Below are 15,293 nucleotides of genomic sequence, written 5' to 3'. Positions count from 1 at the left end.
AGGAAAATTAATTATCATCATCCTCAACTAGTGAGATTCTCTTGAGTTTATCCAACATATGCAAGGTGTGGAATGAACTCATCAGCTGCAGCTGAACTCAGTATGTTTACTTAGGGACAGGAGAATGGTTCTAAATATAAGGAAGCTAACCATCTCTTTTTAAAAAATCAAGTTTTTTCAATATGGAAAATCATCATTGGAGAAGAAAAGCAGGAGAGTTATTTTGCTAACTAAGAATTACTAAAGGATACCAAAGTAATAAGAACTACCAGACATTATCTAGATTGTTTAGAAATCAACAAATTTTATCATTTTACTGGAAAATTTGGCAAGGACAGTATTTTATTGTACCATGTCAGTTTTGCATTTGGAAATCTTATATTTACTCTCACTCTTAAGCAAACCCAGAAACACGACTCACGTAAACAACCCTTTGGCTTTACCTCTGAACAGGTTTTGTCCTGTTAAAAGAGAAGTTGTAATTTTTCACTGGGAAACAGCAACATCCTCCTGTAATTTAAGCTGTACTTAAGCTTTTTAAGTCAGCGTTTTTCTATACACAAAGAATAAACATAGAAGCGAACAAAAAGCCTAAAAGGTACAATAAAGTTAATTCTTCATTTAGTGTTGCTTCATTTTTTTTATTTAATGACAAGTACCATACTTATCATATCAGATTGCGTACAGCACAAGAGCTGACTGAAGACTTCTCTACATTTGCACAGAACATAGTTTCAAGAATTTGCAGACAATAAGCAGACTGTATCAAAGCTGCATGAATGTAGGAACATAAAAGCAGGATCACCTCATGACTTTTAGCTAAAGTAACTTTTATTTTGGGGATCTTTTCTATTGTGGAAAGCTAAATTATAGGGGCAGGGGGGATAAACTATGTTTAGTTTTCTAGTGTTTCCTACAATTCCTGTAATCTTTCTCAAAAATAAATCTCTGAAACCTTTTCTTTATGATATCCTATTAAAGTTCATCTGGGAGAAGAAGGACTGTCAGTAAGAGAAGCATCTTTGCAGTCTCATTCTTACTTCGGCTTAGCAGACACACTTCTGAAAAGTCCCTTGTTTATCAGCAATCTGCCAAAATAATACAGGAACAAGAATAACCTAATGTAAGGACAAGCTTGTGCCACATATATCCATGGAAAAAGCCAGGCGCTGAGATCAGGAAGAGAGCACCTATTTGGACTTTCTCTGATAATGTCCTGACAATATTGTGTGTGCCCAAATTCCTTTCCTGCCACTTCCCTTTAGTCATATAGGCTAAGAGCCTTGCTATCAATGAATGTCGTAAGAGCCATACTCCTAGCTGAGCAATGGTGCTGAATAATCAAGGGGCAAACCCTTTGTTAGAGATGCATATAAAATGTAGGTTTCTTCATAAGACTTCTTTGAACAAAAAGAAAAAAATACCGCTGTTATCAAAGTAACAAAGTGATAACTCTAAATGCTCAAAAGTGGGAACTGCAAGAATGAAAGCTTCATGTGAAATCAGAGCTCATTCCCTTCATCTGTAACACTGCAATTCACATTTTGTTAACATGATCATCACCTTTTTATTTTCCCCAGGAGCTCTGTCTCATTGACAGGACAGAGTGCACAGTGAAGGAGGAGCTGATCAACATTTTGATCCTCACCACTGGGTGAGTGACAATGGCTTATTGCCAGAGTACACATAGATACATAACAGTGCAAACAACCAAAGGCTAGCACTGAATTATGCAGGACACTAATCATTTACAAGGAAAAGGGACCAAACCTCTCCCTGTAACTAAAGATTGGATTCGCATTAATTCAAGATGAATATGCAGATTTATGGAGAATCTTTTATCCATTGTCTTGTTCTTTTTATATCCCAGACAATTTTTAGAAGTAAACTCATGATTCCTTTCATTCTGTGCACATAGTCCTCCACCACACCAAGTAGTAAGTTATGAGCAAATTCAGATATCAAAATACCCCTGCCATGATTTCAGTTATGCAGGAACGTTCAATCCACTGAGGTGAGTGGGCTCGCCACTACTGATCTCAATTCCTGTGCTGTGCCTCCCTTTCATGGGAAAATAGCTAGCTTTCCATCCATAACAAAGACATCAGCTCCCTTTCCCTGTGTGTTTCTCAGGTGGCTGAAGTGCCCCCCTCGCTGTTCTCTCACACACAGTCTCTGCTCTTCCACGACTCTCCCAAAACCTGAATCAAATAACCTCTCCACCAGGACAACCGGGTCCTTGCTGGCCAACAGACCAAGCTTCTTCAGGGTACTTATCTCCCAGTCAGCTACTGCACAGACACTCACATTGCCAAATGGCATGTGCTGTATCTGAGCTGCTGTAAGGTTCGCATCCGTAAGCCCCAATTTGTGCTGTACACTGGTCCAATACAGAGGTTATATCAGTGTGAATGCTCAGCTCCATTGCCCACACCAAGCTGAGGAAACTAGGTGGGACTGTACAGAGCAGGGAGGAGAAGGACAGGCACTTGTGATGCACAGTGACAGCCGAGTCGCTCAACAGATGCCACTGCAGTCCCTAACAGGTGCCCAGTAACAGCTTGCTGTTGTTGTGCAGTTGGAGCAGGAAGCCCTCTTGGAACTACCCAGAATACGGATGTGAAGGCCCAAGCTGTACCCAAGGGTTTATCTGAAAGGGTTAGTTAAAATCTTGAAACTTTGTGTGCAAACTTTTTTTTTCTTCCCATAAACTGCTCTGAACCATTTTTGAGGATACCATTGCTAATGCAGATATTTGTGCAGGGTTAAATAACTCTAAAATCAAGCATTATAAAGTGAGAGAACTGAACAAGTGAAAATTTGTGTACAATCCAACTCCTAAATTACTTCTCTTTCGTTTGTTGCTCTCTACACCTGTGACAAAAGAAATCATTTCCTCCTTACAGGCTGATCATTTGTGCAAGAATATACCTCTAGAAAACAACAGAGAAAACAGCAAGAAACCAAGAAATATTTGTCATTAACACCCATATGGTGTGAATGAAGTATGTGATGCAGAGTAGTAAGCTTTCTGGAAGAAGCTGTGAAATTTTTTTTCCTAGTTAATTTAGTCCCTGTGTTTAGGCAATGACCTTCTCTGAATCTTTTCTTTCTTCTTTTGAAGGGGACTTTTATCTGCTGTAGCAGAGTTAGTTCAATGTGTTAATGCAAATCTGCAGTTGTGCCTTAATAGCTGGCAAATCAGTCAATGTTTTAGTGCTCTTCTTGGAACACGCTGAGATGTCAAGTTTTCGAGCTTCATTTTTTACAGCTTTTTCTCACTACTAATTTCTGAACTACAAAGCAGAAATAATTTACCAGTGAAAAATGACAGGATGGACCACATTCTATAGCAGACAAGATAAGCATGGAAACATTAACTATGGGCTATTTTACCTTCTAACATCTTGGCAGCAGACAAGACTCCACTGTTAATTCTAAAGGAACATCTGCTATTTCAACTGTATAAATTGAATTCCAATTTTTCTGTCACAACTGACTGGAAATTAGATTTGTAAGCAAGTCTATTGGAATGAATCAGGTTAAGATACTACGTCATGTGAATAAACATAGGCAAGTTAGGCCTTTACAACCTTTCCAGAAAGTCTGCCCCATGCTGCTTGAGAGATGAAAGAAAACATGAAGGAAAACATTGTTTCATTACAGGGCATCCAGAAAGGAAAAAAAAAAAAAAAGAAGAGCATATTATTGTATTTAGACCTCCCTTCAGCATGAGACCAAAGATCTAACTAATTAATTTAATAAGATCTAAGAACTCATTCTTACTGTTTTCCCTTACAAATGCTCAGACAAGTTATGGTTTCAACCAACCCTGCCTGTCTATCCGCAGATGTGAAGGTGGAGTGCTTATAACCTTCCTTTCATGGAGTACATCAGCTCCTTACTCCTCGACCCACCTTTCTTCACCAAAGCAGAACAGCCCAGACCCTGGTCAGAAGTAGGCACAGCAATAGGCAAAACACGTACTTGCCTTGGTGTCTTCAACCCACACCTTACATTCTCAACAACACCTTACGTTCTCAACTGCTTTCTTGCCTGTTGAGGGAGAAGTGCTGTGTTGAAGCAACAGCTAACTGACAAAGTCAGGTCTTCTCTCTTTTTCCAGTTGCAAAACTGCAAGATTAGGTCTCCCCAGTTTCCTTAATGGAAACATCTCCAGGTTTGTTCTTTCTACCTCTCCTGCGTACACCAGCTATACAAGATAGCTCTGACCCTGTTCCCTCAGACTTAGCAGCTCTAGTTGCCTACTGCAGAGAACCTGAACTGGCTGAAATTCCCTTGCACTCACTTTGTCTCACCGCCCCATTAGCTGAAGAAAGCAAGTACTTGTTCTAAGAAGTGCTAGTTACCATTTCCATCCATATGGATCAGTTTTCATCTTTGGGTGTCACACAGCAGCTCCACAGTAGGATGTTTTGACATTAACATTAAAACAAAGATAGCTTTTAGTTGAAGTACTTGATACGTAGTTAAAAATTTTCTGCAGATAATTCTGCAGGACAAAAACCCCAATCTCCTTCAAGAAAAGGAGAAAAAGCAAATTCTCAGCTGGTATTTCAGTCCATTGTATCTCCATTATGTTTTAAAAATTACGCTTAAACAGAAATACTAAGTTCCTTTAGGTCTATCGTGACAGAAGTTATAGCAAAATATAATTTAGAAGCAAAAGTACCCAGCTCAAAGACTCACCCTGAGAGCATTAGGCTCAGTCCTAACTATACCCCCATAGGCCATGAGGGGTACAAAAGTTATCTTGAATAACATATATGACCCAGCTGGAGGTTTTGAAGATGTCAGGTAGAAGATAAGCTCGCTACTGGTAAATCCCATTGCTCTTCGTTTTGTACCTCAAACTAACCTACAGACCAGGGTCCACTACCATTAGCATCCACCTAGATTAGTGGGGAAGAGCAGCTGCACATGCAGAGCATATGTGAGGAAAGAACAAAGGAATGCACAAAGCCTGCAGTCCATTATGTTTTCATACCATGACTTTTTTTCTTCCCAAGTTAATAGACTCAGCAGAAACAAAGGAACATTTCGTACAAAGGAACGTGAAATATTTAACACTAATCAGAGTCCCAGAGGTCAGCATGAGGCTGGTGGAGGCCTCTGAAAATAAAGTAACAAAATAAAGACACAAGGGCTTAAGGGAAAGTGACCACAAAATAATAGCAAGACAGAAATCTACATAAATTAACCAAAATATTCCACTGGCTAGGTAATATTTCTCTACTTGTGTTAAAGACTAGTCTTGGTCTTGAGCTCGTGTGAGCACATTGACCTCAGGGGCTCTGTAACCAGCACGCAGGACACTGGGAACAATTTGTTTTCAGGTATCCCTGTGTCACAGGGTGCTCCACTCCAAGTCCCAGTAATGCACTTCAGAATGTGGCCAGTAAGAGGCTAAAAGGTATTAAATTTTCCTAATCACATTTTGATTCAAAGCTGATGCGTCCTGTCAATTGCCCTTGATTGGGTTCAGCTGCTGGTCATGTTTTGATATATAACATTACTGTTGTTGATGTTTTACTGCATCAAATTTGTGTCCATCTAGTTAATTTAATCTGTTTTTTTGATGATTCATACTACTTTTTTTAAAAAATACTACTGTGATAAGCTTTCATAATTACATTCTGCCTCATTTATGATAAAAGCAAATTACCATCTTCTCTCCCAAAGTTTGTAATATTGAAGACACATCATTCTCCAGTTGAGTCAGTATTCAAATCACAGCTGTTGCTCAGCTCATGCTCCTGAGCAGCTTAAGGAATTCTGTGTGCTCACAAATTTGCCATTCAAATACAAACTGCTATACAGATAATATGCCAGCCTGTATCTGTAGTAATACCTTCATAGCTAACTCTTCCATAACTTAACAGGTACTTTTTCCTCCCACCCTCCTAATACCCAAGTCTGCAGAGAGAAGAGACATTCATTACCAATTCATACTTTTTCTGGTTTAGGGGTTATGCTTAATTCTCATAATACAGTTTCTCTAAAATGATTTTTCTTTTGCGAAAAAAATTCAAAGGTTCCAAGTTCCTTTTAGGGGCTTTTATATAATAACTGAGGGTCACATTTGCCTATTAAGTAGCTGTACTTCAGGTAGATATGTGTACAGGCAGACAGTTTGTATACATCATATCATATAGTAATTAGCACGTAGACAATGTCTAAGGTGGCTTAATAGTGGCCAGCCCCAACCTCTCAAAAAAACCTCATTTATTAGCCAGTCTTCTTACAATACTTGTCATAATGGAGTCCTTTTCTTGTTAAATTCTTAGGCATTAGCATGTAAAAATTATAGATGTTTAGATAGCATATATAAAATGATAGCTAAAAGGCAAATTCCTTCTATTCTCTCAAAGACGGGACAGATAATCTATCTTTAGCCATTAACCATCCCATATCTTGTGATTTAGCAAAGATGATGATAGAGGCCCTCAGAAATCAGCCAAACAGCCATCTCTAGGGTTAATGCAACTCTTGCAGAAAGGGTAAACAGGGGGAAATGGAGGTTGTAAGTAAAAAGAAAGTACTGTATTATACCATTCATACAGAGATTTAGTAGTTATGCAGAATACAAAGCTACAGAAGAAGCATTTGTCCCAGTTCAGTCCCTGTCTTTATTTTCTCTTTTGCCATGGGAAGTGATTTTCAGTTCATTTATTGTTGAAATTGAGTTTTCACCTGCACGTCAGCCTTTACTAGTTATGCTATTGTGTTTCCAAGCACTTTTGGGGACAAGGAGTTGACTTGATTATTCCTGAATAACAACTGTTCTCAGTAGACCCACAATAGCTACACTTTTACAAAACCAAGCAATCAGGAAGGAGGCAGTCTGTTTCTAAAAGAGCATTGGGCAGTGCTGATTTGAGTATTAAAGAATACTGCTTATCACTAACACCTGAATTTTGCCATCTGGCTGAATACAAATACAGTTAAAATGAAATCTGACGGCTTCCCTGCATATTGCATCAAAATACCTGGTTAGTAAAGTAGGTGGTTAAAAAATATATACATATGAACACTGATGAAAAGTCTTGATCTAAATAGATTATTTGGTGGGAGATTTGTTAAAGCCTTTATGTCCTCAGAACCTGCACCGTTCTAGGCCTTGGGAATATGCAAACAAGGATTCCTTGTCCTGCAAAACAGATAAGTTTGTCATTGTGTTGAGTAAAGCACTGGGAGGATTTGTCTTCCCCAGAGCAGACTACAAGTTTGTTTGGATTTTCAAAATCAGGGTTGTGGTGTTTCAGACACAGGCTCATTCTTGATGTACTGAGAACTGGAATATCTGCCTGCACAAAAGGCTGCCATCCTCACCAAACAGCAATAGGATTATTGACTCATTTCACAAAGAAAATAACACACATGGCAGGGATCTCAGGCCACTGATAATGGAGCTGTAAAGAAGTAGCTTGATGTCTAAATCTCATTAGAAGGTAATCAACACTTCACCATCCACAATTACCCTTGCAGGAAAACATATGATTACAATTATGTAAATCAATACAGGGTAAGTGTCTTCAACTAGAAAATAAATATACACTTTAATGAAACAGTTTTAGTCACTGATTTGAGTCACATGTCAGTGTCAAAAAAAAATCTATAAAGTATTTCCCAAGCACTTCTTTTTTTCCCCCTGGTCAGATCATTAAAGCCCTGACAGTTTTCCTTTCTTCCAAGTGAAACATACTTACTTTTTTGGCATCAGCTCTTTTTCAGATATCTGGCACATCATAAATTTAAAGCCTGAGATCCATTTAGCTTTTCCTGTAATAACTGTTTTCCTCTCTTCTGATCACGTGAACTTTATGGGTATATATCACAGGGCTGATCATGGCAGACAGCCACTTGCTTCTATAAGGGGTCAGTGCACACCTTCACTGTCCTAAGGGTTCATGCAAAGTGCCAATATAGTTGCTAAGACAACCCGCTAAAAAATTGCAAGTTGTCTTCATTTTTCCTATGTTAAGAAGGAACTGAGATTGTTGTCAGACTTATATATTTCCCTTGTCTGTCTTTGAGAAGTCTAGCAACATCACCACTGTGAGCAATGCAGGCTCCTTGGCATCACCAAGCATGATGAGGACAATGCACTTAGACACTTTAGCACTGGCATCCACAGAGATGCTAGGCTTGCATTTCGGTGTGGTACAATCTGCATCTTCTCAACTGTCAACTCAGGATCACAGTTTCCCTAACAATGAATTACGTTTGTTAAAAAAAAAACACCACCAAACAAAACAAAAAAACCAGCAAAACTACCCAGAGTATAACACTCTTCATGGGTATAAATAACCCTATTCAATTCCATGGACACAAGCAGGCAGGCCAATGATAACACCCAAGTGTCATTGGAACCTACTCGAGCCATATATAAAATAAGAGGAAACATGATGTGTTAGAAAGATCTACACTTCTACAGTCTGCTCCAGGATGTGGATTATTTACCCAGGACATAAAAAAACCCAAAACACAACAACAAAAAAAACCCCACACCACACACCACAAAACTCTTACTGCTGAAGCTGTTAGCAGTGGTTTTGCTTGATAGTTTCCATTTTTCTGAAAAGTCTTATACACACACTAACATAAAAAATGTTTTATGTATCACAGCCTAAAGACACACCAAGAGTGTTCCACCATTTCAGCTGTTTAATAAAAAAAAACATAAATACTGACACAAACACTGGCAAGACTGGCAAATTAAGTCCCTTCATCAATAGTTTTCTGTGTAGCTGTGAAGACCAGAACAGATTTCCCAGATACTTTTAAGACAGACATAATATGGCAGCTAGTAAGTTGTTGTTAGCATGTTGTGGAATAGACTTGACAAAAAATGTACAGTCTGAATGGCTTAAGTATAACGTGTGCCAGCCGAGGGGGAGGGAATAATCTTCTTCTACTGTCCCAAACCAGCAAACACTTTCACACATACTTAATTTTATATATCTCAGTAGATTCCCTCAACAGGATTTCTCACAGGCATAAATTTAAGACTTCTGAGAGTTTGTGCTGATTGCTCATTTCCTATTTTTGTCTTTAGAAGGAAATCATTCATATACCTTTAGTCATTAAGATACACTCTTCATCACTCATTATCCAGAGCAAGCAACATCCATTCTCTTACTCTTTCAGTGAAATTTGAATGCTTTTTTCCAAGTAAGTGTATTTTCATGGATTTGTTACCAAGATACCTGTATTTGCCACAGATGTAAGCAAAATTTATATATATATGGATGTGAAATTATATTAATTTCCTTGGTTTATGGACTTAAAGTTTCCTAGGATGGAACACCTTATATGCATCTCAGTACAAGAGTGCAATAGAGTGCCCATCTTTTTGCAGTAGTTCCACAATTAAATGAGAATGCAACACACAACCCTTTCTCATTCACCTTCTACTAAAAAAAGGTGGGAAAAGCCAGTCCACATGGGATCTCAGAATTAGTGACAGTTCACTCAAGGCAAAACTAGAAGGGACCTTTAAGGGGAGGAGAAATAGGTTAGAATATTTTTCTCTTGGGGTAAATTATCCTTTATAATAAAGTCTAATGGAGGTAAAGCATAATTGGTTCATTCACATCACATATATACAACCCTGTTTGGGAAGAAACTTGAGATAGAGTGGGATTCATCTCACCAAACTTTAGTTATTCACAATGTACCTGTCCATATCTGAGCTGGCTCACTGACCTCACTGCATAAACAACTGAAAGAAACAGGCATTTTTAGGGTGTATCTGCAGTATTTTCAAGATCTATGTTAAAAGGAAATTAATCCCATTCTAAAAATACTGATTTTTTTTTTTTTTTTCCCCTTCACTGCTTATAAAGTGAGCCTAGAGTGATTAGCTGTATTCTGTGGCTACATTTAGTCAGAGCCTTGCCAACTGTCTAGTTAGGACTCAGTATTTCTTAAGATTGCTTGGAAGCAAAAGTCCTACTGTCTGTCAGTGGTGGGAGTGGGGACTGCTTCAGCAAGATACTCATATTTCCAACTAGTGAGTGACAGGTATAAGTATGGGATTACAGTGTAGAAATTGCTATCAAGTCATTGCTTCATCTTATTTCACATTACTACTATACATTCTTTTCTGATCCATGAGAGATTTGCAAAGAGAAAGTCATTAAGAGAATTAGTTTCAAAAAATAGTGCTGCATAGAGCACTTTATGAACCAAAGCATGTTTTCCTGCATATATGTTATAATCAAGAATTTTGATCTACACAGGATCAGACCTGAACTACAGAGAAGTCAAGGTATAGAACATGACCGACAAGAGACTTTTTTGCACCTAGATGCTACCCAGCCTTGTTTCACTGGGAACAAGAAAAGCCATGTGAAAGACAAGCAGGCTGTCCATACTGTCCCACACGTTACCTATCATAACTCCCTCCATGGTAGGTACTTTCTCTTGCACCCATTTGCCAAGTGGGGTCCTGGGACTTGGCAATCATGAGTTTGAGAATTGTGATGCCTTCCTCTACTCTAACTTTGAACAAGATTGTTGTATTCCTGGAAAAGTAGCATGCTCACCTGAGACAAAACACTAGAATTTTTCATCACTCCTTCCTTAGCCCCTGAACAGAGCCTCAGCCTGGCCAACCTGCATAGCTGTTCCCCATAGGCAAGGTAAGCTTTACAGTGTTGATCAAGGGGGATTGCCTCTAATATAGAAGTCTGATTCCTGAAACTGATTTAAGTACTTTGGTATTTCTACCCTGCTATATAAGGACTCATCCACCATCACACATCTCAGGTTATCAAAACTGTATTCTCATCCATGATTCATAGCAGTTTACCTAATATAAAGAGTCTTTCCAAAGGGTATTATGGAATTTCTTGGTTAGGAGCAAGGCATGTTTATTAGAAACATGTATTATATCCAAGAGTCATCACCTCATTTCACTTTAAGAACCTAGGTCATTGATTTGTCCCCAAGATGACATTGCTCAGAATAGATACATAAGGAGAGGAATCAATAAAGAAGTCTAGGGGATTTTAGTGCACAACTTCCCCTCACCGTTCTCAAAGGCTCAGCTTTACTAATTACTGAGACCTACAACTGAACAAAAAGATTTTGTACCACGTGGGCATGCATGTCCATTAAAAGCTTTTCTAGTATGGAACCAAATGCTAGGCATTCACAACAAAATGTTGTGTTCAATACACAGCTGTTGCATATGTATCCTGCAGATGTTTTTTCAAATTATACTTTCTCCAATTCTGAGCTACAAATGTAGCTTAAAATTAATAGTCCATGTCCAAAAAAAAAAAAAAAAAGAAAAAAACAGTAGAAGGTTTCATCTACAGAAACTACTTAAAGTCTGACAGACAAAACTCAGGCGTAATAAGCAGGCCAAGCCAATTGAACTAAATTAAATTGTGCCCTTTGAGAAAGGGCTTGTTATCTCTATTCAATTCATTACCAATGAAGATACTTCTTTAATTGTCTTACTTCACAATATTTTATGATCAACTCAAAACCAGTCATAAGCTGTTCAAAGGAACATATCCACATCCTTAAAGACATCTGAAGCAAGTAAGCCTATAATTTAGGGGCAACACCTGTTGTTTCATGACCCACCAAATATTTTTCTTCCTTTAGTGTTTTATATATCCAAATACTTTTACACCAACAGATACCTATTGCTTTAAAATACCATATCAGTATTTAATCTGCTATTGATGCATAGCAATAGCTAAAAGCAAAATTTAAAAAGCCATAGAGATACAAAAAGACAGCAAATGGCAGTCATTAAACTACAACATCTATGATTAATACATAGGCTGTTAAATGATTAGTAATAAGATTAGCTTGCATCTCTCCTGCCCAATAGATACTTAAAGTAATTGCATCTTTGCAAACTGCATTATCATCACTTCATGTTCTTCATGATGTCATGGGACAGCAAGGCAGACTCAGCAGTTTCTCCTGAGCCTGCTTTGATTTTTTTTCTTTAAGAATCAGTTCTCTGGCAACACTAGATATTCTGATTTGGAGCTGTGAGCACTGCTCACAAAACAACCATCTAACTACACTAAAAATTACGAAGCATTTGTATTACTTCTCTTCAACAACTCCCAAATTAAAGATGACAAAGAAATAACACATAAATAAGAATTGCGTGATGCAAATAATCGTTTTAATTATATCTTAGGAAAATTAACATACTTGGAAAGAGAAACAGAAAACCCTTACCTAAGGAAATGGCATTTTGAAAAGGTAGACCCTTCCTTCTCTGCCCTCTTGACACTGTGGACAAAGTGGTTGCAGTTTTGCATTTATTGCTAGATCTGCCGCAAACTTACTGCGGCAAATGGGAATCTTTCCACAAGGTCCAACCAGCACTCAAGTCAGTTTCAGGAGCAGTTTCTATATGAGTGATAGGGCTCATATATTTAACTTATTTGGAATGAGAGCAGTGAGATTTCCATTTATTCCAGAGCATCATGACTGATAAATCAGCAATTTTTCAGAAACAGGTCTGTTTAAAATGTAGACTTATGATTTTAAATGTAAGCCTGTTTAAGTCCAAACTGTTGGTTCTTGTATAAGATAGCCAGCTAAGCTAGATGGAAGTCAGGTGGACAGCACACACTGCCCAATAATTCAACAGTACTACTTCTTGTTTGAAAAAAGGCCAACTACTACTAGTTCTAGACCTATCCATGCGCAGGGGGCAAGATAGGGGTGTGGTCCTTGAGGGGAAAAAAGAGTTCTCATGCCAGTATATCAAAATATTCTGGCAGAAGCATACTAAATATCTTTGTTTGTTATTGTCTAGAGAATCTTCATGTAATTAATACAACTTCAGCTAATACACTTGATACTTCATAAATAATTCCTTCTCTAAGTGGCTTCAAATCTTCTCCTGTATTTTACCAGCCAAGTATCAGCTGCATATTTCAGTGACACGAGATTCATCACATGCTTTGAAACACTTCAGGAAAAATATGGGGTAGAGCCTGTATTCTTTCAAAACCCCAAAGCCTTACATACATCTAGGAACAGTTTGACTAAGCAGTATACACATATTGAACGTTGTTTTAAAAGGTGGACCTTTACTCACTTTGCTACATGTCACTTAAAGGCAGAAGCTTCAGCTAAAATATTAAGGGACTGTGTTTCCTCAGCCACACATGAGACTCCTGCACTAGGACTACTAATGCAAAATGCATCTTGTGGATGAGTAATCTTCACTAGTCCTTAAAATAACAAGTGTTACACAGTATTCATAAAATTTGTTAAACTAAGAGTTTTGCTGTATCATATATAGGACTGTACAATTCACATCGTAACAGAGGTAGAGGAAATACTTCAGGGTACACTTCATGCAGGCAAGCTTTTTCAAAATGTTGGAAGTACTGCTACTTAGCTGTTGTTTCCTAGAAGATAATAGTTTCACCAAAAGCCGAACAGCACATCTCAGTTCGGCATATGAACTTTCTTCAAATAAGACATCATCAAAATGGTCAGTAACTGTACTCCATCAGCAACTAATAAAATTACCTGAATTCAGCAACGAAACGTTTGCTACAAAAAAAAAAAAAGCCTACAAAAAAGTTTCCTTGACATGCTACCATTACAGCCTCTGCAACAATTGCATACAAATAATTTGCTCGTTCTGGAATCAGTTTGTAAAGAGACACGGTCTCACCCACACATACTGAAATTTACACACATAGCTTGTTAACAAGTGCGGTCAAGCGTGTAAATCTTTGTCTCCAGACAAACGTATGGATGTGCTTGCGCACGCGAGATGCCTCCGAGAGCCTGTTAGCTTTAGCTTGGAGGGTTTGACCCAAAGCGCAATTAAAAATAGCCTTTTCATTGAATTTAGCAGCTTCTGAGCGCACGCACCTGCGCGCTGGAAACACACAATGTGATCCTACAGCTCTTAAATTAGACCTAAGCTCAAATGTCAGATATAGATTTCTGAAGTGTTGTCTTCTTCTCGGTTTTGAGAGTTGCAGCTATACCTACACATAACAGAACTATCTGTGCTGTACGCTCTTGAAAGTTTGCTTTTTCCTCCCAGCTATTTTACAGGCAAAGAAGAAGTATTCCTGCATAGACGCCAGCCCATCTCAGCGGGGAGCTGTTCCTCAGAAAGACATCGTAGCAAGTACACGCTCTACCTTTTCAAACAATTGGAACGGAGCTCCGTCGTGCCGGCAGGCCATCAACCGAGACTAAACACCCGCCTGGGCAAGACAACGCCGCGCTGGCAGGAACGGACTTGAGAGTGCTGCAGGCGCCGGACAGCCTGGCTCTCCGTCTCCGAAGAGCCAAGCCTATAGCTGCTTCCAGCTCCCAGGGGGGCACCGGTGAGCCCCGGCCGGCCCCGCCGGGCCGGCGCACCCTTACAGAGGCCGGGCCCGCGGCGGCAGCTGCTCGGGGGCCGCCGAGGCGGAGGCGGGCCAGCTCAGCTCTCGCGACGCGCCCCCCAACACGCGGGTCATTTAACGAGCGGCTTCGGCGCCAGCTCTTCCCCTCCGCGGTTCCTGCTCCCCTGAGCGCTGAGCTCCCACACCGGCCCCGGCACCGACGCCGGACGCAGCCGGCCCCGCGCCGCCCGCCCCCGGCGCCGACCCCGCGCACTCACCGCTGAGGACGCGCCCGGCGAGACCCCCGGGCCCGCACAGCACCGCGGCCGCCAGCACCGCCGCCAGCCCCAGCCCGCCTCCGGACCCCATGGCGGCGGTCCCGCTGCCGGCTCCCCTCCGAGAAGCGGCTCAGGGCAGGCCGATGCCCGCCGGCGGGGAAGGGGGGGGCGCCCGCCCGGCTCAGCGCCGCTGCCCGCCTCCGCCTCCCCCTCTGCGCCGCGGCCCTGCCTATATCTGCTCCCCCCCGCCCCACACCGCCGAGGGCCGGCCCAGGCGGGCTGCCGACACCGCCTCCGCACCGCCCCCCCCCCCCCCCCCCCCCCGCCGCCCCCCGGCAGGCCCCGACGGCGGCCGGACCCTGCCGCTGCCCCTGCCCCAACCCCGCCGCGGGGGCGGGCCGGGGGCGGGGGTAGCGGCCCGGGGGCGGGGGGGGTGGGGGGGTGGGCCGGCTGGGCGGAGGGTCCCGCCCGGCTGCGCGGAGGGTCGCGGGCGTGGGCCGCGGGTCCCGCCGCGCCGCAGCCCGGTGTCGGGCGGGCAGGGGAGCGGTGCCCGAGGAGCGCCCCCCCCTCCCCGCCGGCCGCCGCGGAGCCGGGCGGAGAGCGGCACCGGTGCCCCGTGCACGGCAGCCGGGTCGCTGCCGTCGGGGCT

At 41.3% G+C, this 15,293-nt stretch overlaps 1 protein-coding gene across 2 annotated transcripts in view; it reads right to left on the bottom strand.

Moving 5' to 3' along the window:
* Positions 1-14,835, bottom strand: part of CHODL (chondrolectin) — a 28,205-nt gene extending 13,370 nt beyond the window's left edge. For both annotated transcript variants that reach the window (XM_049824907.1, XM_049824908.1), the window contains exon 1: positions 14,645-14,835. In XM_049824907.1, coding sequence (XP_049680864.1) covers positions 14,645-14,735 — 91 coding nt within the window. In that variant the 5' untranslated portion in view covers positions 14,736-14,835. The remainder of the gene's footprint in view (positions 1-14,644) is intronic.
* Positions 14,836-15,293: the final 458 nt, after the last annotated feature.

This window comes from Accipiter gentilis, chromosome 21 (genome assembly GCF_929443795.1).
Source record: "Accipiter gentilis chromosome 21, bAccGen1.1, whole genome shotgun sequence".
In the NCBI taxonomy this organism is placed as follows: Eukaryota; Metazoa; Chordata; class Aves; order Accipitriformes; family Accipitridae; genus Astur; species Astur gentilis.
Note: the sequence above shows the minus strand (reverse complement) of the source record. Positions and strands in the feature narration are given on the sequence as shown.